Genomic DNA, 23597 nt, shown 5'->3' with positions numbered 1-23597 from the left:
TTCTCTACCCTCACAGTGGAGACAGTTGATTTGCAATCAAAGCTGATTCTTAGAGTTTCCTTACCCTTCTTTAAAAGACTTTTGAAATGCTACTTTTCAAAGTATTTTAATTMTTTAAAAATGTTTTAGGAATATGTTTGCTATGCAAATATGCCTGTTACTTGCCATAGTGAAGATGAATGTARAGACACTTCTTTGCAGTCAGGATATTCCCTCTGAGTAGCCCTGTTGCATTCTGCAGAGACCTGCAGCACTCGTCCTGCCACAGAAGGTGACAAAAGCGTGTCCTTCAGGTACTGAGACARTTTAGAAATCCAAAGTTCAGTTTACCATTACTAATGAATTCATCAAACGTATGAAGTGAGCTATGATGTTCAAGTGTCTTCCTGTTACTATTATTAGTTATTGGAGAAATGCTGACAGAAAAGAAATCTTAAAAACTGCTTTGCTCTGTAGCTCCCATTGAGTATCTCTCTATTGTGAAGTATTCAGTCACAAATAAAAATAAAAAGCCCACATTCCTAGGGGACGAAYTTAACCCTGTGATTATCAAAGGCCACACTCTTTGCAATATCCCTCTGTTGCGCTCCAGGTTCCACGACAGGCTCTGTGGTTGGGTGCCACTTTTGTCTTTGCTTTCCAGCTCCCTTCCGTCTGGGGAAGTACGCTTTCTAATTCCTTCTTGTTTTCCAGATCACTCTTGGTCCTTGCTCACCTGCTGAGTGGAGATTACACTCTCTTATTAGGCCTTTTAAGGTCCAAGCAATGCCAGCCATGCCATGTGTGAGCAATCTGCAGGCACTGTTAGCACCGCTTGAGCAGCTCTTGCTAACGCTCACTATGAAGTCAATTAAAGATGTCAGGGGGTGTGCTGGACTGCTTGTTTTTACTAACAACTCTCATTAGGGGGTGGAGGATGGGGAGCTTGGGAACAGAGGATTTTTAATATTTTGGGTAAGAAATGGCCAAAAATATAGCTTTCTCCTTTGTTTGGCACTCATTCTTTTCTCTTCCCTCTCCCATTAAAAAAAAAATAGAAAAAAAAAAAAGAAAAAAAAAGAATGACATATCCCATTTCACAAAGTCTGAAAGAAGCTACAACTAACTCTCAACAAAGGAAATCCAGACAGAAGAGTAGAAATCAGATTAGCGTTTTATATGTGAGAGGACAGTCATGGACAGTCCAGAGTATACTCTGATCATGCACGACCCATCTYGTCATGATTTTGGCTTAGTTGAGGAAATCCTCCCTTTTACTGAAATGTTTTTTGCTGTACAGTTGGGAAAACCTGGGGATTCAGAAGCATGCACAAATATAAAGTTATTTAAAGAATTAGGTAGAGTGTGATGCAATTGGGCTTGTGCTTATGTATAAGCTTCTAGCWGTTGTGAAACATGGTATATTGCTAGAGAATATAGGAGAGAAGCTGTTGCGTGGCCTTGAGTGTGCATGTTTTGCATGGCCATGTTAAATACTACTGGCAGTTAGCTCCTGACACGTAAGAAAATGCATTGATGAAAGTAAAGTACAGAAAAAAGTGCACATAGGCTAAAGTAATTAAGATATTTGGAATACAGTTCATGTTTTTCTATGATTTGAAATTAGAGCTGAGGGCAAGTATTTCCCTCATCAGTAGACATACTTTTACAGCTATGCCACAGATATATTAGGAAGACAGCATATAAAAACACTTTTGCTTTTTGTAGAAAGAACAAGTTTGTGTGTGTGTTTCTGCTATTCTTGCYTGTGCATGATTTTCATTATTATTTTGAGGATTTGACAATGGAAGTGGTATGGAAGCATACAAGCTTTCCTYTTCCAGGGTTTTGCTTTGGGTAAAGTCAGCAGCAGCCTGAGTCTTAACCTCAGTCAGGATATGTATGTCCATTCGAGGACCCATCTCTGTGATTGACGTTAATTCCAAACAGGTATTTTAAGGACTCCTGTTTTTCTCAGCAAATGCTCTTTGCTGGCAGGGAGGTTGTATCACCCAAGCTGACACAGCAATATACTCCATCTTTAGCTGCAACATGGGGTAAAAAGGAGAGGAAGAAAAGAGAATGAGGCCAARCCTTCTGCATGTAAAGGCCCAGTTCTCAAAATTTTGGTGATTAGTAGGCCTAGATCCACAAGACATTCAAGTTTCTGTTCAAGAAATAAATTTCACAGGCTAAAAGCCATCATCCATTCGCAGCAATATGCAGGATAACCTCAACAGGGAGGCACTCTATTGGAATGCACTGTGCATTCTTTTAGCAGGAAAAGATTTAAGGTGTTTTGAAATGGTCATTATCTCATACCACAGGAGAGCACCAAATACATTGTACCTGGCAATGGTTTTGCTACAAGTTGAAAAAAGAAGGTAAAAGTTTCTGCTTTTAAGGCGGGTATGCACAACCATGATTTTTGCAAGTCTTGCACAAACATCAATTGCACTTACATATTTCTGCCAAGAACTGGATTTGATAGGCTAGTCATCCTTCCCATATATAATCTCAAAATTGAGACTTTAATATATTTATTTGGTCATTTTACAGCATTTGTTGTGGGCTGTTCAGTTCAGTGCTTATGTAGGAAAAAAGCTAGTAAGTATAATATGCAATTACTCTTTTTTTCTCCAGTGTGCCATCTATCTTCCATTTTATGTTTATGGTATCTCATTTAATTTTACTTATTTAATACATGGAAATACAATGGAGAGAGTTTTCAACATTAATACTTATTATGCCAGTTACTTATTTTCTAAGTTATTTATCTCCAGTCATCTCACAGAGTGAGAGAAATGACTTATCTGCTGGAGTGTGCAATAAAGATAAAATGAGAGATTGTTTACTTGACTAAAAAGACACGTTATTTGTTTTCTTTTGAAATGGCTTAGAACATGAAATGTAAATGATTATAGAAACAGCAGTGTGCATCTCCAGCAGAAGGGTCTGATTTGTTAAAGACTTATCAAAAGCAGATTTAGAAATATGACCTGACTTATTGTATTAAATAACAATTTTCAGCCCACACACTGATGTCTCACTGGCATCAGTAACTGTCCTGGATTTGTTTTACTTTGGTGTATTTTATTCTGATGTATTGGATAGAAATGTCAATTGGACCTCTCTGCCAGGAACTATGCAAAGTGCACAGAAGAGACTGTAAAATCTTCGATATAGCAATTTATTTAAATACTAAAAAGGTGAACAAAAGAAGGCTGATCATCTGTTTACATCTGGGAACTGAGATCAGCTCATCATCCAGACTGACMCAGGAAATCTGTGGTAAAGCTGAAAATTTTACTATTTTCCTACCAGCTTAGTACCATGGGAATGCTGACCTGTTATATAAAAGTTGAGGGGTTTTTTTGATTGTTTAATGGAGGCAAGAATAGTTGCTGAAAATCTTAATCAGTTAGCACTTTGCTTTTTACTTAGATTGTTTTTGTTCTAGTCTTCTATTCCCTTTCAGTAGTAGTTAAAAGACCACAGGCCACATTTGTCTGTGTTGTTCCACATACACCGTTACACATGTCTAACCTGCTACATCCATATTTAAGTTTACTTGTCTCTTTGGTGTACTAGTCGAACAGCTTTTCAAAGCAGGTTTGGAAAATCTCCGTTCGCTGTGTTGTGGTGCATATATCTTAGAAAAAATATATTTAATAGAAATAGTATTTGAAAGCCCTAGAAAAGAGCAGTGATTGATATTAAATTAACACTGAAGGAATCTTAAGTTCTATCACCTTAGAAAGCTGCTTTCATGACTCCCTGCTTCAAAGTTTTATTTTTCTCATTGAAACATCCAGTCTGCATACTCTGGCAAGGCTCATCAGTTTTTCTAGTAACTCTCCCTTATTTTGTTGTAAAAATAAAAGTTATTAAGTCTCAGTTAGCAAAATGTCCTCCTTACAATGTCATGTGGCAAATACTGGACCGTAGAGACTCTTATTACTGAGATTATTGAGAAGATATAACAGTTTTTTTTTCTAGCTATTTCATTAATATGTTTTTGCTTACTACTGTAAAACAATATATTAAAAACAGGCCTGGACCTCTAACTTTGTGATATATTTTCTCTAAACCAGCAGAGCAATTTATTCCAATGGAAATTGTTAAAATAAGTGTGATCAGGCATATATGTTAAGTATAAATCTATTAATCACATATCTAACTGCAGTAATATTCACCATTACAGCCCAGACAAATCCTACTCCTGCTTGCACATACTTTGCCAGAATATTATTATTGCTACCCACAACTTTGTGCTGGCAATGGAAAAGCAAGGAGATGGCATACAGTTCAGCAGGTTCATGCAAGAGAAGTCTTTTTGCCTTTGAGCTAGGGCAGCCCCTGTCGAGAGGGAAAGCAAGAAAAAAAGGGATGAGGCCACAGCACACCTGTAAAATAGCTGTCCCAACTTGAGGGTTTCAGCCTGTGAACAAGAAGTAGGGCAGACTCATGCTTACACTAATTTTCTCTAGGTCCCAGCTGACCTCTGATCAGATCAAAAAGCTGTAAAGATCAGCTATGGTAGCCTGTGTCAGTGTATGGTAACAGTAAATGATAAAAAAATTATAGTAGGGCTTTGAACTTGAAAGGTCTCAGCATTAATTCCTGCTTACCCCGGTGTTGAAAAAAATGGCCGGATGGATATTACATGACTTGGTTATAATGTTGGACATTCGTCATCTAAAGTTATAAAATATATTGATGGCAATTTTAGGTTATTATTTTGAAGCAGCAATTTACCAAGAAATTAAACTGATATGTTGTTTAATATCAATACAGATATCACTGTTCCACTTGATTCTGTAAACTGTATCGATATGAGCACTTCTCCCAGCTGAAAGAAACAACAGGGAATAAGCAATAACATAAAATTATTTTTAGAAAATGCATTTTTAATTACTGAGCTGCTTAATTATTGAGTATTACTGAAAATATCCTGTGAACCTGATCACTATGCAAATGTATTCAGTTTTGGAAACAATTAAATGATAATAAAGCATTCTTTTTTTTTTCTTTTACAACATATTACCGTAATGAAGCTGTTACCTCTCAGTGTGCATTTTAATGAGTTTTAAGTAACATTTTAATGAGCTCAACATTACCATAAAGCCAAGGATTAGACAAAATTGAATTTACTAGGAAAAGGGAAGGGTTCATTAAGAGTTAATTATATTGTTTAAGAAGAAATATAATTCATTTTATGATGTCCCATCAGCCAAGAATCCATCAGCAGATCTATACTTATTAATGGGTATAACAATGCCATTATTATATTGACATGAGACCATGGGTCTGCACACTATTGCTCGGGTTTTCAATTAAAGTTTCTATATTGAAATCCCTGGGTCAGCTTTGTTCTTGTCCTCCTCATTATTACATATAAAGAAAAACATACACCAAGCTTTGTGTTATTGGGTTATAATTCCACCTACAATTTTTATAGACATCGTGAACAGTGAAAGCAAAGTTTAATGGATTTACCATTGCCACTAGGATCTGAAGACAGGTTATGAATAAGTGTCTTGAATTTATTATTAAAAAAACCCCAGTAATTTGACTTCAAAGTGCCAGTACTACTGCCATGCCCACTCTAACAATATTCTGTTGAATTTCTGCAGTGCAGGCTCCTGGATGTCCAAAAATCCCATGTAAATTCCGTCTTCCTGTACACACAACAGCTRTATGTCGACTCTGCTGTAAATTCAGATGAGTTTTGTTAGCAGGCCCTATACAATGCAAATTAAACTGCTTATGCTAAGTAAATTTAGATCAATTATAGGCTGGACTTACTGCTTTGCATCTGCCAGTGTTGGCACTTCTGGCAGCATTGGTTTAGTTGGTTGAAAATAGTCTGAAGAGTTTTCAGTGTGTCTCAGAGCTCTAAGAGCTGTAGTTAGAAAAGATCATGAAATGAGTTTTAGGACCTTAAGCAAAGCATTAATTGTGCTGAATTGCTATAGTGTTCTCTTTATGTATATACGTGTGTGTGTGTGTGTGTGTGTGTGTATAAAAATATGTGGTCACTGGCCTACAATTTATATATCTATCTATAGATAGATATATAAAAATTATAGGCCTGTGACCAGCAATTCAAAGAAAAAAGCATAAATCTTGAATTATGCTCAACAATTGGGGCTGTTTGAATTCTATCACTCCTTGCAGATACGAGATCCAAAGATAAGCCTTGTGAATGATAATTCTTATTGTTGAGCTTCAAAATACTGAGGTGAACTTGTAGACCTACACTGGGAAGATGATTCTGTCTGGTAGAAGTTCAGGATACTGGAGGCATTAGAAAAGAAAGTCTAATTAGTACTTTGGATTGAATAGGTGCTCAAAGGAAGGTGCACAAAAGAGCTATTAAGCAGGTAATAAATTGCTGGTAAGAGTGGAAGAAAGGGAAGAGCAGCTGTGTGTGTAATTATGGGCTACATTGTACTAAACTTCCTGTTGTTCAGCAGTAGAAGAGTTTCCATCTCTTCTGAGTTGTTTCTAGCTGGTGTGTCTGTTGCTACATAAGGAAGCACCAAACAGGAGAACTGAACTGTTAAACACATTTCAAATACTAGTTTTATACTGTTTAGTGCCCCATRTATTCTGCCCCAGAAGCTCACCTCTTTGTATGAATATGGAGGCACAGCCACGCATGTAGAAGTCCTCGGAAGGAAACAAAAACTGTTTCCCTCCTACATCTGGAATTGTTCGGAAAAGGAGGAACGGAGCTACAGCGGTCCGCCCCGAGGGAAAGTTTAATTCAATTTGCTGTAATTGAAGCTGCACTAGCAAACTAGAGAATGTTTCCAGTTCTCCTGGTCTCAGAGAAATCCCACAGCACGCACTGGTTGTACAAGCTATTGTATTTTACGTATTCCTTATTCTGAGTATAGAGAAATGTAATGCATAGTTTAATGATATGTTTTCCTGGTGGAAAATCTGTTTTCGGGGGTTCTAGTCTCTCCTGGCCATTGCACTTGTATAGGTTGTCACTCAGTTGCTTGTGGATCTGGGCTCTGAACTGGGTCAGTGGAGTGATCTAGGTTAAAAATTCTTCAAACAGGAGAAGAGGATGGTGGGCGGTTTGTTTCTGTTTTTTGGCATGGAAGGAAATGTTTGTATTTCTGTACCTAAAATCTGTCCCAGGTGAATAGTGTGTCAGGCTAAAAATTCCCTCTCTCCAATCCTGTCTAGTTAATAATCTAATCTGCCTGTTTCAATATTATACATTGTCTATCATACAGTGCCTGAATACTTTATCTTGTCAGTTTAGCCTCTTGTTTTCTAGGGCAGTTGAAGAATGACATAGCTATATAAGTGTATACAAATTAAATCTTTTGTGGGAGTTACGGTACCCTGTGTCCAGTTAAATTCCATGCTAAGAGGGAATCAAATGAATGACTTCAATGTGCCAGGAGGTTTAAAATAATATTGATTTCCATATTTAGTTACAAAATAAGCTGGTGCCRGAACAAACTGGTTATTACCCCAGTAGACTCCAAAGTCTTGGTGCTGGTGTAACCAGTCAGCTGAGAGTCATTTTTATTCTCATGCACAGGATAGTGTAGCTGGAGGGTGAAGCTGGACACCCACGTTCTCCTCTCCCCATGGGTCTGAAACTCCCCTTTCAAAATTGATGCTTTGGGCTATTACTATTGGTCTTTTCTCCCGCTTCTTTAATTTTTTCCTTCGCTTTTGCACTAGGTTGTGAATAATAATGAGGACAATGTGAACTCTTACATTCTTTTTCTCTTTTTGAAAATAAAATGTGAGAGTTATATGTTTCTTATTGCATGGAGGTAATTCTTTGAACTATTTAAACACATCAAAATTGCAAAAGGTTGCCTGCAGATTACACTATTATCTTTGCTTGCATAAAATCACAAATTTGGAGCACCTTTTTGGTTTTGAGACAGTACAAAAACTACTGGTTTATCTGATAATTTGCAGATGATTTCCTAGCTTGTAGTATACTGACAGAATTTAAATGGCTCTATCCTAAGAGCACTGAGTTCAAGGTCTGCATATCMCATTGTTTCCTCATTATTTTAGAGCTCTGGAAACTTAAATTCATTATGCAGAATGATCTGATGATAAGTGACAGATAAATTATTTTGTGGTGTTCAAGATAATCCAGTAAAATTGCCCTCAAATATTTCTGGTCAAACGTTAAATCTGAAAGGACCCTTTCMTGAAGGAAGAACTCACTTTGGAAATTTTGAGGGGAAAACACATTCAAACACTGGAAGGAAAAGTTTTTATTCTTCTCAGAGAAAGCAGAGTTGGATGAATGCAGTTGTTTGGACTTGACATCCTTTTTGGATTTATTGCAGAATATTAAAATAATACACAATAATAACTGTCAGAGGAGTTTTGAGGCTTTTAGTGTAAATTTTTGGAGAGGAGATGCCAAATACATCTACAGCAGTCAGCACAAGTCAGTCAAGGACTGTCCCRCTCCGTGTAGACACTGTTCTTCCTTCACATGACTTTTACTTTCTGCCAGCTTCAAATGATCAGGCACATCTCGGTGAGAGCAATGCAGACACACTCAGTGCAGTTTCCAGTCTGGATTTGCCAGGCCAAGTCAAAATAAAGTCAAAACAGTCGAGGCCTTCAGAAGGTCAAGGACTAAGGAAGTCATGCCGGAGTCAGATCCTCCAGGAAGTACCACTGCTGGGCCTCTGTGCAGCGACTTGCCCGTTCAGTGGCCAGAGGACACGAGACCAGGTAGACCTATACAGCAAGCCTCTTTAAATAGCATCCGGCAGGCTGCTTCTAGCCCAGTACGTGGCGTACTGACGCCCGGACGGTTTGCAGGATGGGAAGGGAGGTACTCGCGAAGCAGCAGACAGYCCCTTCCAGGTCTGAAGGCCAGCTCCTGCTCCCTACGCGAGGGAGGGTGGCTGCACGCTGGCCCCTTCCTGCGGAGTTACGAACATCTATCAAGGAGTATGTGCCTTGGTACGTCCGTTCTTGCATTTTGTTTTCAATCCTGACTTCTGAAGAAAACAACACAAAGGCCTTGGGGAAAAAAAATCTTGCTCAATAAAAAGTTATATTATGAGTTATAATTAGCAAGATAGCTGGACAGAGATCCGGGTTAGACGGGGAGGGATGGCTTTTTGAAGACTGGGGACTGAAGGAAGAGAATTCCTGTGCTGGAGAGCAGCCTGTCTTGTTTGCTGCGCTGCCTAATCTGGCTGAAGTGCGTAATGTGACAGTGGCCCCGCCAGGATGGGAAAGCAGCCGAGCTGTTGTGTGTGTGTGTGTTGTGTTTGTGTACACAAGACGTTTATTAGAGCCTGTTCGCACATCAGCAGAGATTGCCGCCTGTTTTATCTTGCTTAAATGAAGCGTTCAACTTTATCTACTTCTGGAACAACAAATATTCATTCTTTTGTATTTGTTTACATGATTCTGATCTCTTTTTATTCCTTTGTTTTTATTGAAGGCACAGGTATTTTTGGGGTGTTTTGGCTAGGCTCAAACTGCAGGCCCTGGGGACTGAAGCAGCATAACTGACTGCAGGCGAATCAACTTGAGTCTGGAGGCAGAGAAAGTGCAATTCCTCCATGCTGTGCCAAGCTGGGAGCGTTCATTAGGTTGAGCACCAGTGGTCAGGAGCATAGCATGGCAGTGCCACCCTGGGCTCAAAGCGGTAAACCTGACTGCTATTACACCGTGGTTGGGGAACTTACTAATCAAATGTGGGGGCTTTTTATCTGGAAAAYCTGTACTGCACTCCCCATTTCAACGCAGTTTGCACGTGCTCTKCTGAAGTGCTCAGTGAAAAGCCTCCCACCTTAATTTTGATCACRTATCTCTGACATTTAGTAACATGTAGTATTTTTTGGCTACCAGTGCTTTTGAAAATTTAATCTATATTTATAATGCCTTTAAGGCTTTTTTACATTATGGTTGTAGAACCTAACAATGGCTGTACTGCATTGAAACAAAGTTCTGTCTAACCCTGTATCCTTTCTCTGGCAGTAGCCTATGAGAGATACCTGGGGAATGTTTCTTCAGCAAACACAGTCCTTCTTTCCCACTATATTTCTGTGACAGAAGTAYGGTTGATGTGATTTGAAGAGTGCTGGAGGGCTCTGGTGAAACTATTCYCCCATTCTGGCTGCAAAGCAGATACGCTGCAATACCAGGTGCAGTGAAAATGCAACACTTCAGCTGTGATGTGATGTTTTTTCAAAGTTATGCTCAGTTCCTCAACCAATATTCACATTAGCTGGGAAAAAATAAATGAATTGCCCATGATCTTCTGAATATGTAGCCCATTAAGCATAAAGAGCACGTAAAAGCTAATGTCAGACTTGAGTTTAAAGGATCATTAAATAACTATTCTAGTAAACTGCTAAGTGTCTGATCCTTGTTATATCTTAAGACTTACAACAGGCTATGTACCTTTTTCAATGTTCATTGTCTGCAAGTGTGATCTACTTCTTCTGTAGACTCTGAACTTTTATTCATGTAATAGGGTTTTTAGTTTTAGTAAAATATAATGTCTTGGTAACATTTCCTGTTAACATTAGCAATCCTTTTGTGCAGTGCATTCATGAAGAGTGATCGTGCTTTAAAAATAAGAGAAATCTGCTTTGCATCATTGAAAAAAATTTCAGCTTATTACGTTGTATATATTTGGATTTCTAAAATTATTTAAATGTGGTCTTTAGAATATTTTCTAAATATTCTAAAAATACTCGGTGATGCTTATTGCTTTCCCCTTTCTTGATTCTCAAAACACAGTGATGCTCTTGATTTTATAGTAGATGGGTAATGAGATTGCTGACTATTAACCACAGCATTCAAACTTGCTGGTAGATGGAGGAAGGAGTTTTAAAAAGATAGAAGGTTATTGGGACTTCAGTGCTGTTAAGATAGGTGATAGAACTTTGTTTTCAATCAGCAGGCTTAAACATAGATATGCTATGTTCTGAATTAGAAAAATCTCCACTCTTCGTGCCATCTAGTCATTAAATAAAGTCTCTCAGAAAAAATGTGGAGATGTCAGRTTGCATTCAGCAGAACACAATGAATCACAAGGACAATATACAATTTTTCAGTAAGTTTATTCAAGCTGCATTGTATACACTTAATACAACACAATAGCATCCTGTAAAAAAATCAAAAGCAAGTAATAACTAATGTCTGCAATAACTAACAATTCCATGCCTATGTAATTGTCTGAAAAGGAAAAATAGGTTTATGTTGCTCTTAATTGGGTTGACTATTGAAGAAAGGTTTCAATGTCTAACTCTTGTAATATGTGCTATAAATAAGAAAGGAAAAAGCCGTTCTTCTTCCCTGACCTTTGTCTAATCAGCTAGTTGGGGTACAGTTCAGACTGAAATTCAGAGAAAAAAAAAAGCCAACATTTTATTTTGTAATGATATTCATATTTGCTTTTTTTGCCTGAGCTGAGCTCCCATTGTCTTCATTTGTTGTGTCCTGTAATTCTCAGCTTTTCTGTTAACATCATCTAACAGATTCTATATTTAGAAGCTAGACTCTCACACTTTCAATTTTAGACATTAACGCTCATCAGAAGATCCAAATTCTATAAATACCTATGGCTACTTAAATGAGCCATTCAGAGTTTTAGAAGATGTTTCAGAACAGTGTGTTTTTCCACATTGTGCTGGTCTTCGCTGAGGCACAACGATGAAGAACAAGCTATCTTTAATACTGAGTAGTGTTCAAGCATTTGATACTGAGTACTAACCAAGTATTGCTGCAGCTACTGGCATCTCTGAAAGTACCCCAACACCTCTGAAAGAGAAGCTCCTGGTTTGAGGGTCTTGTCTGAAATAGGCAAGTCTGAGCGTTATAGGTYGTGGTAAAATTGCTATGTAATTCATACCTAGGCAATTCATAGGCAATTTTATATCAGGAGATACGGGGATAGGAAAATAGAAAGTAGATGGGAGGAAAAAAAATAGAAAAACAGTTCTTTCTCAGCATTTCTTCAAGGATTTTCGTGGCAGTTAGCATCTTTCTCAGGGTAATCCTGCACATGCACAGAGGGAGTTCAGGTAGGTATATAAACAGACTTGTGCGTCAGCTGTGATTTTTTGATCCTTTCCTTAGGATGCATAACAGAGCCAGTTGCTGAAACAAAAAGGTAGGGCAACAGCATCCTCAGAAAAAGTGCATTACCCTTCATGAGGAAGATTGCCTGTGACCCCGTGCTCTCTTTCTGTCACCCCGTTTCAACAGGCAGCGTCAACTTGCTCTGAGGCCGTTTCAGCAGATCATAAATATGAGCCGCGTTCTGGAATACCCTCCGGCACTGTACATTACCTAAAGTATAATAATCCTTTAATCTGTCCAATGTATGACATCTGGGCAGTTATTTGACATTATAATTCATCTTGATTGTGCACGTGAATACGTCTCATGGGAGGGAGGTGCCAAAGTGCTGATGGAGGGACGAGGATTTGGGAAAATGCCTGTGGGGCAGTGCCTCAGATCRGGGGAGACCTACCTGTGTGTAGCAGTGTTGGTAGGACGAACCAAAGTGGCTGTGTAAAATCCTTGTCTAAGATTAAGATCATCCTCAGATAAGCACAAAAGAGAATGGGAGGGACAAGATAAACTGCCAGGACCCAAGTTAGAGAAGCACATTAATATTTACTCAGTATCTGCTTATACCCTSTAGTCAGTATGACAGCTGTAGCCCGGTTTTAAGACATTATCATTCATTGAAAAAGGAAAAAAGCTAGACTTCCCCCATCCCCTCCCATCCCCAGTACTTTCAGATGCTGGTTGTGTGTGTTGGGGGGAGGCAGTGGAGAGCCGAGTGCTGGTGGGAAAAGAAGGCAATTACTGCAAGCCTCCTGACGGGCATGTGCTTCTTCCTTCCAGCTTAACTGCTCTGACCAGAGGCTGGGGGCTCGTGGGACGTGGACCAGATTGAAAAACTAGAAGCAGACAGATGGTTATTTGTAATCATCATGTAAATGTAAATCCTRTAAAAATGTTTTCTTTCTAAAGGACCTGAGAGCTGCTGTAGTGGAAAGCAGTATTAAGGCATGGATAGCCTAGCCTAGAATAATTCTGACCTCTTCACCTTCCCTCCTACCCCATAAACATTGTTGTTTTATCTCCAGTTCCTTTAAACAAATTGCTGGAGCCTCGAGTGAGGAAATTAATTCAGTTTCCGTATAATTCCCTGAGTTTATGAGCGTCGGCTTGACCAAGGCCTGGAGTAGGGCCGAAGCTGGCAGATGCTGGTAAGCAGCTGCCTTGCTAGCAGGACCTTTATTATTTTTTTTTTCTTTTTCCTTTTTTCTTGACTCTGGCAGGTGCACGGCCTGGAAGCTTTTATCTTAGCCCTGCTACAGCTAGATGTAGCTGCTGTCCGTTGTTATGCTTGGCAATAYCTGTAAATTGCCTTACAGAACTCTGCACGACTTAAAGGCTGATATGCCAGTTTGTGGACATCTATCTTGTTTGAGCAGCATCAGTTTGTTAGAACTACGAAGAGGCTGATCAAATTTTAATTAACTTTTGTCCACAGTGTCATTATAGGCTATATGTACAGTTCAGCTATGCTTTGCATCGCTCAAGTCCCACACTGCCTTTCCAAACAGTGAGGCTTAGCAGTTTGGAAGTTTCTGAGGTTCAAAGTTTTTGCATCTCAAATTGTGAGGAAGTTTATGGTAACGTCAGGCTGATAGAYGGAAACAACTCTGCTTTACTCATTTGGACTGAGAAATAACCTCTGGGGTCTTGCTCTCTGAGGATATCGGGTGTGCTGTGCTGTAGAGTTGCACAGGGTTGGATGCAGKCTATTTTCCTCTTTAAAATCCTTTGTTAAATGTCGACTAACACTCATGGCAGGCACCAAGGGAACTGTGTGCCTTGCATTAAGTGCCAAGGTGAGACTGGAAAATTGGAATAAAGTAAAAAAAGAACATGGGATGAAGAAGAGGAGGCTGACGGCAGCCTTTCCCCTCTTGTTTCGAGCTTTAAAAAGCTCCTCTTTGTACGTTGCCAAGAAGACCCTGAGGAGGACTGGGTTCCTGAGTGAACACGAGCCTCCTGTCAGTGTCCGGAGATGGTGCTCGGCTCTGACACRCTAACAGGTGTCTGAAAGGATGCAGCAATTGGGGATAATTGGCTGAAGAATATTCTGCAGCTCTCAACCATTTTTCTGTTTTCACAGATGATTGTGCTATTAGATACGGTGAATGCACTAAGCTGTACTGCAACTTTTCCATTTCCCCTCCGTAATAAGTGTGAACTCAGCTTTCAGTGGATGCTCCTTTCTGCTGCTGACTGCTGCTGCTGCTGTGCAAAGGACACGTGAACTTGCCAGTTACCAGCCTGAAATCTCCTCCTTTACGAGCCCTTTCTCCTTCCTGCTGTTTCGCTCTTGGGGAGACATTTAAGTGGGCTGGGATAGCTCAGCTGACCAAATTCATGTCTGTACTTTTTGTAATGTCATTGTTGTATTGTATTAAGAGCACTGAATCACAGAAACAAAACACTGAGCCCTCTGTTCTTTACCTTTTCTTTCCTCTGCTTTTATTCTTACGTTTTTCCTTCGTTTACTTGTTTTTTGTTTTTTGTACTCCCCAAGTTTAGAGTGTTCATTCTTTTCCTCTCTGAGTTATTTTCTCTATTCTATTTGTATTCCACCCATTTTTTCTCTTACCTCTTTTCCCTCATGTCTTATTTTTTTCCTTATTTCATTTTTCTCCAACAGTTTTTTTTTTTATTTTCCTTCAAAACACAGAGTGCTTTAGATGGATGTAGCARGGTATATTTATTCAAGAATCACATGTGTGTTGAAGTGTGGAGCAAAATTAAGTAAACCTTGTAGCATCAATTTTGTCTTCTGTTCAAGCCATATTTCCACTAAGATTTGGGTAAAGGAATGTGATACAATCAAATTACCTCTTACTCTCATATTCTGAGACTGGTTGGAGCCTTACAGTTTGTGGAATGATTCAGAGAAAGTTAATGTAATGTTTTCTGTATATCACCCCAAGAAACAACTCTGTTTGGCAGCTTTATACAGCAGCCTGCAACGTTCAAGGAAAACACTTTCCTTAGTCCTGCTGCCAGGAGTTAGGAGTTGGGAGTATAAAGTCATTACACTATGGGAAACTTCTTGGCCTTTGGATCCGCTGTGATTTTCTGGAGATTTTCCACTAATGGATTTGCATGGAAGTTTTGTAACTTTGCAAAGAATCAAGTAATTCAAGCCTAATACGACTTTTTTTTTTTTTTTTTGGTACTAATAACAGGAGAAATTGATGGTTGGTATCTGTTTACCAGTTGTGCAAGAGAGGGTATATTGTTGTCTGGAAGTCTGTGTTTCATAGTGGTTACAGAGACACATAAAGATGCTTCTCAAAGTAGCTGGTTTTGAAGACTTTTTTTTTCTGGTTCCTTTCCTGAAACTGCTATGTTATTAAAATGTTTTAATGCCAAATAGTCATTAGCCCATAATTTTCAGCATACTATTTCTGTGTTGTGAATTATATAATTTTATTCAATTTCTTGTTGAAACTCGATGAATTCTATTTCTGTTGATTTGATTATAGTTACAAAAGTGCATTAGTGATTTGTATTAGTCAAAGATACTTTGGGGGCTGAGACTTTTTAGTTATTTGTTGAGAAAAAGATACATATTGGATATACTATTTGGGAAGAATATGGGTCCTCACCGTAGTGGCATTTATTGCCAACAAGTCCTGTCACTTCTACTTTATGCTTGAAAAGCAAGACCTAAATAATGGCTCACTTTCGCRTTAGAAAAGGAATTAACTTCCAATTAATTCCCTCCTTCCTTTGGGATCTACCTGTGTATCCCAAAAAGGGGAACAATAAAAGTTACCTCATTTGTCATTTCAGTATCACATTTAAGCSCCCCTAACCTCACCCCACTCAGAGAGTACTTCTTGTACATATTAATGATATTTTCTTATGGCTTATTACAGAATGGAAACATATTCAGTTCCAAATGTTAAAATGGGGCACATTTTATTAACATTGAAAGCAGTAAATTATCTCTGCTTATAAAATGAGAGAGAACAATTTCTGCTGAACTCTTCCTGGCTTGCCCCTTCGCTAGGCTACGGTGTTTTCTAATTTCTCAGAGGGCCCTGCTTCCATTAAGGGCAAGAACTGTCTTAAAGCTGTAATGAAAGCCATACATTGCTGAAATTCAAGGAGGGGAARTGCCCTAAATTCTATTTCAGTAGCTCATCTAGAGCTATTTTCAGTTTTATGTTTATAAGAATGTCAATTAACCTAGAGACTAGGACACACGTGGAAGAATAACAATGAAGTGGATATCATTTTAGTACACTCAAGCTAGTTGGACCAAATCCCTTTCATTAGAAGTGTAATATAAATAAGAAGCTAGCATATATTGCCTAATTTAGTTTTCAAACAGTTTGGTGAGTTAGATGCTTTTCTCTTTAGATGTTGTGAGATAACACTGGTCAGAGTTATACTAATATCCCAAAAAAGGAAGAAACAGGTGTTGTGATAGCACAATAACATCAGCTTGATTTGTTTGGCACATTTCAAAACTGATGATCACTTCAGCATCTATTTGATGGTGATGATGATGATGATGATAATAATCACAACAATAGTAATAATAATAATTAAGCTACCTTTAGTCAAGGCAGAACTCTGCAATTCAGTATCAGTCCCTTCTTCATCTGGCTAATACTGAAACTGAAGATCTTCACAAGCTATGTATTCAGCATAATGTTCTCTTTTCTGAAAATAACTCGATATCAGACCTGCAATACCGTTTTACTTTTACAGGGAATATTACTTCCCATAATGGCAGTTGACCACATCAAGGGTAAAAGGAGTAAGGAGTGTGTTTTTTTTTTATACAGAGAAAAAAATAAAGGAAAAAATGCATATTAAATCTGCTTCTTTTGAATAAAAGGTCATGCTTCAGCAAATTGTTTTATAAGGTTTTTTATAGTAAGTATACAATATATATGATACAAAGTCATCACCTAATAGTGACTGGGATGAGCTTCATGTTTGGAGTTTTTAATTACATATATCTGTATGCATGTATTTTTTTCTCTCATTTATGATTATGTCACCTCTAATAATTTTTTTTYTGTATCTATCTCATTTATTTTATTAGTGCTACGAGATGACTTCCGTCAAAACCCTACAGATGTTGTGGTGGCAGCTGGAGAACCTGCCATTCTTGAATGCCAGCCACCTCGCGGACATCCTGAGCCTACCATCTACTGGAAGAAAGATAAAGTCCGCATWGATGATAAGGAAGAGCGAATCAGTGTGAGTACAATTAAGAGGTCGTTTATAGATAGGGGGCCTGAGTTAAAGCCCCACAGCTGAGCACCGCAGGAGTTCATAGCTTTAGGTCTTGCTCTGTAGCTGACTCTGTACAACACTAGAGTGGAGGTCAGAAGCTGTCCRCCTTTGAGTTCACAAACATACAGTAAAAAGAGCTCAGAAGAATACACAGCTCAAGACAGTGGTAAGAACACGCAGAGGAGCTGRGGCTTCTGAAACAGCAAAGGGAAACAGAAATGGGTCTGAACAACACTCGCCTTTTCCATAGAGGCTCATTTTGGCACTTGGCACTAATCTTCTGAGAGCTTTCCTTGATAAGGAGAAAAAGTTGTATATTCCTTCTTATTTTGGTGTCTGACTTACTTAAAATTCTTGAGGCTTGATTTGTATAACCATTGTAACTGAAGTCAGAGCGAGCTGTAGATTTGAACATATAAAGTACTCTAATTTTAGGTGCTAGGTGTCTCACCTTGGGATTCAGTTAGTAGATGTCTTTGACTAGTTTGGCTTTACCTTTTCTGGATCTCAGTTCTCTGTGAAATGAGCATAATATGAACACTAATATCAAAGAGGTCCTTTAAAAACAAATTCAGTAATGTGTATGAGGTTCACAAATATTCTGAGAAAAATAGACTTAACATGATCTTTGTTATATCAAATTTAGCATGATAATTGGAAAGTGTTCTAAACAACGGTTGAAGCTATGCTGTAAAGAACAATATATCCTAAATAGAGATACCTACTGAGTAATGAATAATACTGGTTGAATTCTGGGATGATTCATTCTGCATACTGAATRAAAAAGGATCCAGTAAAAAGATCTAACTTACTGAGTTGTTAGAAGTGGTATGTGTAAACAAATGGGACAAATTAGAATTGCATGGTCATATTTTATTCCAAATTTTTAGATGCTTAGCTTTTCACTATTGCTATTCCTTTAATAAAGTTTTGTGTTGTATGTAGTAATACATAACTCATTCAGTGCTGATCTTACTCAGTATGGAAGTAGAACTCAAAGACTTATCCTTTGCCTTGGTTGGCAGAGGCGGTGTATCAAGCTAAACAGTGTCAGCAGTTGCTGTGTTACTGTGGCCAGGCTGTCTCTGCAGGGGTCTGCTCTAGAGTAAAGGAGGAAGGAAAAGTGACAGGGAACTGGTTAGTATTTCCTGAGTCTCAAGTTTCTTGGGCTATGTTTTTAACTTATTTTGAAGCACCCCATCTGATGTTCTGGCTTTTGACACTGATCCTAATTCCACAAGATGCGGATTAGTTACTGATTTTAGCTGTTCTGCGCTTTCACTCTCCAAATCTCCTCTGTGGTAGGGAAAATGATAAGGCTTACGGGAGCCAGGTGGATTTTCAGTGTGGGCTAGATTCAGTCTTTTTGCATGACAAAGAAAAACAGAAAATCTCTCTTAATTATTGAACAACAAAACTGTTCAAGCACCATTAACAATAAAACAAATTAAATAACTAAAACTAAGTAAAACTGTCTTTTTTTAAAAAAGAGATCCATCAGGAATGCTTTACATAGTATCGTGCAGGAAATGTAAGCACTGCATTGCTAAAGAAGCAGCAAGAAATGTAGTCTTTCAAATCTAAATCATCTAATGAAAATAAAAAAATGAGATGCTGTTGAAAGTGATCAGTAGGATAAAATATCTTCCAGAACACCSTAAAGATATTTAAATCCAGGTAGATAGGATTACAGTTTTTTAAGTATTACATACATTTACAAAAAAAACCCCAACTTTTAAATGCCTAAATTCTGGACTTTTACTGCCTGAGAGTGCAGCTTTTTCTCATACCTTTTGTTTATCTGAAGTTACAGATATATTCCTTGTTTTGAAACAGATACGTGGTGGAAAGCTGATGATCTCCAATACAAGAAAAAGTGACGCTGGCATGTACACTTGTGTTGGGACCAACATGGTGGGGGAGCGAGACAGCGATCCAGCAGAGCTGACTGTCTTTGGTAAAGCTACTCAAGCTTTTGTTTTCATTTCACTCAAGCTTTTATTTTCTTTTTGCTATAAATGTCATATACTGAATTGACCTAGCTAAGTCATCAACATGTGTGACAAAATCAGGTTAACAATATACAGCAGTATTGCCTAAGCAGCATTACACAGTTTCCTAAGAAGATCAGGTTTCAAAAGTGGCAGTTTATAAATATGGAGCTGTGATGGCCCAACAATTTCTTTCTAAGTACATACTTTAAATCTAATTCGAGGTCCTTAGCGATATACATATGCTCAGAAACCATAATCCAGGAGATAATGCTCTCCCTCACAAAATTGCCAAATATAATTGAGCTACTTTAACCCAGTTGACCGTGYCTACTTAACAGAGGTTTGGACCAGAACTGCCTATTTAAATAATTCCTTCTTCCTGTGGGGTTGTGAAATCAAATCTTTGTCACAGAGCACAAAAGAGCTCAATTGCGCAGTAAAAAGTCCTTAGATAAAATCCTGAGATCAGCTTATTGAACGTATAAAGATACATCTGTCTTTTTTTTTCTCTTTTAAAGGGTGCAGAACAACTTTTTACCATGTAAGCCAGGGCATCATTTTGGTTTTTAGTGTTGCCAAATGAATCAGAAATGGATAGGTTTCCTGCATGACACAGCTGCCAGACTTGATGGCATTTGCCTATTGGTCTAGAGTAAGAATGGAGTAATATTGAACCTAGAGCTGGATCCCTTCTGCTAACAACTGGGTAAAAAGCAAGGTCATAAAATCCTACTGTGGTAGATCCTGCAGTCATGCTTTTTCCATTCACCATTAGATATGTTTCTATAGGAATCAGTCAAGAGGTCTTGAACAAACAAAAGAAAATCAATACGGAAAAAAGCTCCTCACTGCTAAAGAAGAATATAAATAMAAAAGAGAGAGAGAGGAATAACTGTAATGCTCCCTCCTGCTACTTTCTTGATACATAGCAGAAATCCAAATAAGACTTCTTGTAATTCCAGTAAGACTTTTTATAGAGATCCTAAGCTCCTTTGTAAAACAGGTGCTCCTAATCTGTTCACTTTCTGCCTAATACGGTACAATAGGAAACCCARTCACAAGTGTTAGTATGTGCTTGCATATATGTGCATTTCAGCATTTGTTTGTCCACCTGAAAATCAAACAACCTGTGGGAGTCAYACAAGGCATAGGAAAATTTCTGTTAGACAAGATCCGTGAGTGATGGAGGATTTGTTACTCTCCAGTGTTGCAAGAATGTAAAGGCTTCCATTTTACTGACTTTGTTATGGATTCAAGGAAGCTTAAGAATTTTAAAAATTTAATTCACATACCTTGCAAAAATGAWGAAAGGATCTCTATCAAATTATTATCTCCATTGCAACTAATATGTTGAGATTGTGCCTTTATATAGATGTAAAAGAGAGATGAGGTATCTTCTTGATCAGTTTAAGTACTGGTAATCTCTGATAATACGCCCTGTGGATAGTAAGCAGGTTGCAGTCCTAAACTACAAAGCCTTAAGAAATCCTTAAGAAAATAATTTGTTAAAAAGCATTGGACTGTAGGAATAAAAATTATGAAATATGCATGTAATYTCATATCCTGCGGAGATCTGAAAAGTGTTAGGTTTGCCTTGTAAAATGTTATATAGTCAATTACAACATTCTGAAAAATTGCTACAGGATTTAATCATAGGAATCAACGAGTAAAATACAATCTATTTTACAAGTACTGTGCAAAATCAGCAAAAAAATTATGTTTCATTTTTTCATAATTGTGTTAGTCCAACCAAAGCAAAATTCTATCTAAAATGTCCTTTCTATTTATGTATCTTCCTATCTAAAATTCCTTTTCTTTTAAGGTATTCCTTTTCTCTCTAGGGTATAAGATTCCCTTTCTATCTTGCCTTTTGCTATACATGAATAGCATGCAGTAAGCAGATACTCAAGTTACCCGTTGTATGACAAGACAATTCATCCATCCTGTGCTGCCACCTGGCCTTGAAGCTCTTATGTTAGCATGTTAGGCTCACCATATAGATGCGTCCAGGTTAGTCTTGGTCTGCTCCATAGGAAGAAAGACACCTTCGACTGGCCTTCTGCCAGTRGCAAAGTTGTACCGCTTTCCAGCTGCATCCATTCCTGGATTGTAGGCAGGAGCCTGAGTGCACACACTTGCATGGTGTGCTGGAGAGCATCATCTATGATGCTTCCAGGAAGCAATGTGTGTGTTGGACACTGCTATTAGTCCGAGCATACAGAAGAAATCCAGTAACTCTGGGAAACATCAGGTCAGCTGTGCATGTTCAGATTGGCTTTACTGAGTGCGGGCAAAAAGTCTGGGTCTCTGCAGCACAAGGCTTTGACTCACAGGATTGGGAAACATGGGAACAGTGCAAATGTGGAGAAAAATACGCTAAAAATAACATCATGCTTAGATATTATTCGGGTGCTCAACTTCAGCTTTTCTGAACATATTTGAATGTACATTTTATGGTTAAAATRAAGGTATGTGAAGTAAGCCAACAACTGATGCTGATTCTGGAGAGTAGTGTATATTAATAAGCTGTTTATTAATGTCTCTACTGCTTTTCCAAATAACAAACCAAAAAACCCTTTTTCCCCTATGAAGGCGGCCTTAGTAAACACACTGCTCTGYAGGAAATGGAACTGTTTCACACCAGTTCTTAAACCTTTCCAGGAGTCAGCCACTTGTTACTTCTGGCTCTGCAAGTTTTTYTGTAATACCTGAAGTTAATTTCTGCATGTCACTCATGACAGATCTCTGGTTCYCTTGTGCAATAAATTTAGCTTGAGGCATTGCCTCTGGAAAACCTGAGCTGGTGTGGTGGTAACTGGTGACCTGATAGGAACAGCAGRGAAGCCTAGCCTAAAAGATTACACCTTTCTTGAGTTACAAATAAAAAGAAAAAGTCAGTGAAAACGTTGGAAAGAAGCGAGAGGAGAAAAGTTTCCCATGTGCAGAATATATCCACTCAAATGAATGCCTATTCAATAACCTTTACTGAAAAATAGTTACGGATAATACATGCAGAACCTTCAGTGATCTTTTCCCACCCTATCTACATAGGAAACATAATTTTAGCATTTAGACTCTAATCCCAGTGATTTCAAGCATGATGTAGGTGTCTGTTCAAACTGCATTTCTTTTGTTCCCCAGTCATGACTCTTCTACAAGCAGGGAATTACCAAACTTTCACAATAAAATGTCATAATGCAAACTCATTATATAGCTGTACTTCACCAAATTATTCCTATATTTTGAATAGTGACAGTGATGCCATTAGATTTTGTTAGCCCTCTCTTCCAAGCTCTACTATTAATTTTTGCCTTTATGGGGCTCCAAGGCATAATGTTGGAGCAGAGCAGAATGACAAAAGTGGCCTTTAAAGAAAGTTAATAAGTAATCTGTCAATCCTAACATTCACAAAAAGAGGCAGCACAGTGTTATTATGAACATACTGTATTCTAAAGGCCAAATTCAGAAGTGTAAGTGATACAAATTAGGCTGATTTACTTGCGTTTAGGCTCATGTGGCCTGGCTGAACAGAATTCAAGCCAGATGCAAAACAGAAACAGTTTCATGATTCAATGTGTAACAAGGCTTGGTGTGTGAATACCTAGTAYGAAGCCAGAAATTAAATAAAGTAAGGATTACCATTTAACTAAATTCTTGTTCTTTTGTCATGCTATTGTACTATTCTCAAGTTTTCAAGATGACTTAATGATTTCAAACTCCTTTTCTTTCCTTTGGACTTAAAAAGCGAGTTTGTAGAGAATATACAAAGGTGTATCTTGTATATTGATTCTGAAGCCCAGTGGAATCAATGGAAGCCTTAATATATTGACTTCAAGAGGCTGGCAACAGGCAGTGGAAAAAGCCTGAAATACATTTAGAACAGCCTCGAAAGAACGTGAAKCTTAACTAAGAAAAGGACAAAAATATCTTAAAAAATATGCCAAATCAGCTATATTAAAGATTGTTTTAGACTAATCTTTGATTTTTAGCCTTGGTACCTGAATCTTTTTTCAGCTAATAAGGTCCTGTGGGTTGAAGATGTATTTCTGTCTGATACTTGAAGAAGTATTTACATCAGGTTGAAAGAGACACAATAGTTCCAGAAATAGTTTACTTTAAATGGCACGATATTAGGGGAGAAAATCGAAAAGCACCTTAATGAAGATATTGTACCCCCCCTTTTTTTTTATCTTCCTAAACTCTGACTGTATAGRAGGCCTTATTAGAGAATCTTGTCCCATCGTATCCTGCAAACTGATCTCAAGTTTCCCA

The 23597-nt window shown here is 38.1% G+C and overlaps 1 protein-coding gene across 6 annotated transcripts in view; it reads left to right on the top strand.

The window, feature by feature from the left end:
* Positions 1 to 23597, top strand: part of ROBO2 (roundabout guidance receptor 2) — a 459690-nt gene that overhangs the window by 290438 nt on the left and 145655 nt on the right. For all 6 annotated transcript variants that reach the window (XM_085318916.1, XM_085318912.1, XM_085318914.1 and 3 more), the window contains exons 3-4: positions 17138 to 17295; positions 19168 to 19288. In XM_085318916.1, the coding sequence (XP_085175042.1) occupies positions 17138 to 17295; positions 19168 to 19288 (279 nt within the window). The remainder of the gene's footprint in view (positions 1 to 17137; positions 17296 to 19167; positions 19289 to 23597) is intronic.

This window comes from Rhea americana, unplaced genomic scaffold (genome assembly GCF_003343005.1).
Source record: "Rhea americana isolate MKP2758 unplaced genomic scaffold, rheAme1 scaffold_56, whole genome shotgun sequence".
Taxonomy (NCBI): Eukaryota; Metazoa; Chordata; class Aves; order Rheiformes; family Rheidae; genus Rhea; species Rhea americana.
The sequence above is the reverse complement of the archived record's forward strand: the minus strand, read 5'-3'. Positions and strand labels throughout refer to the sequence as shown.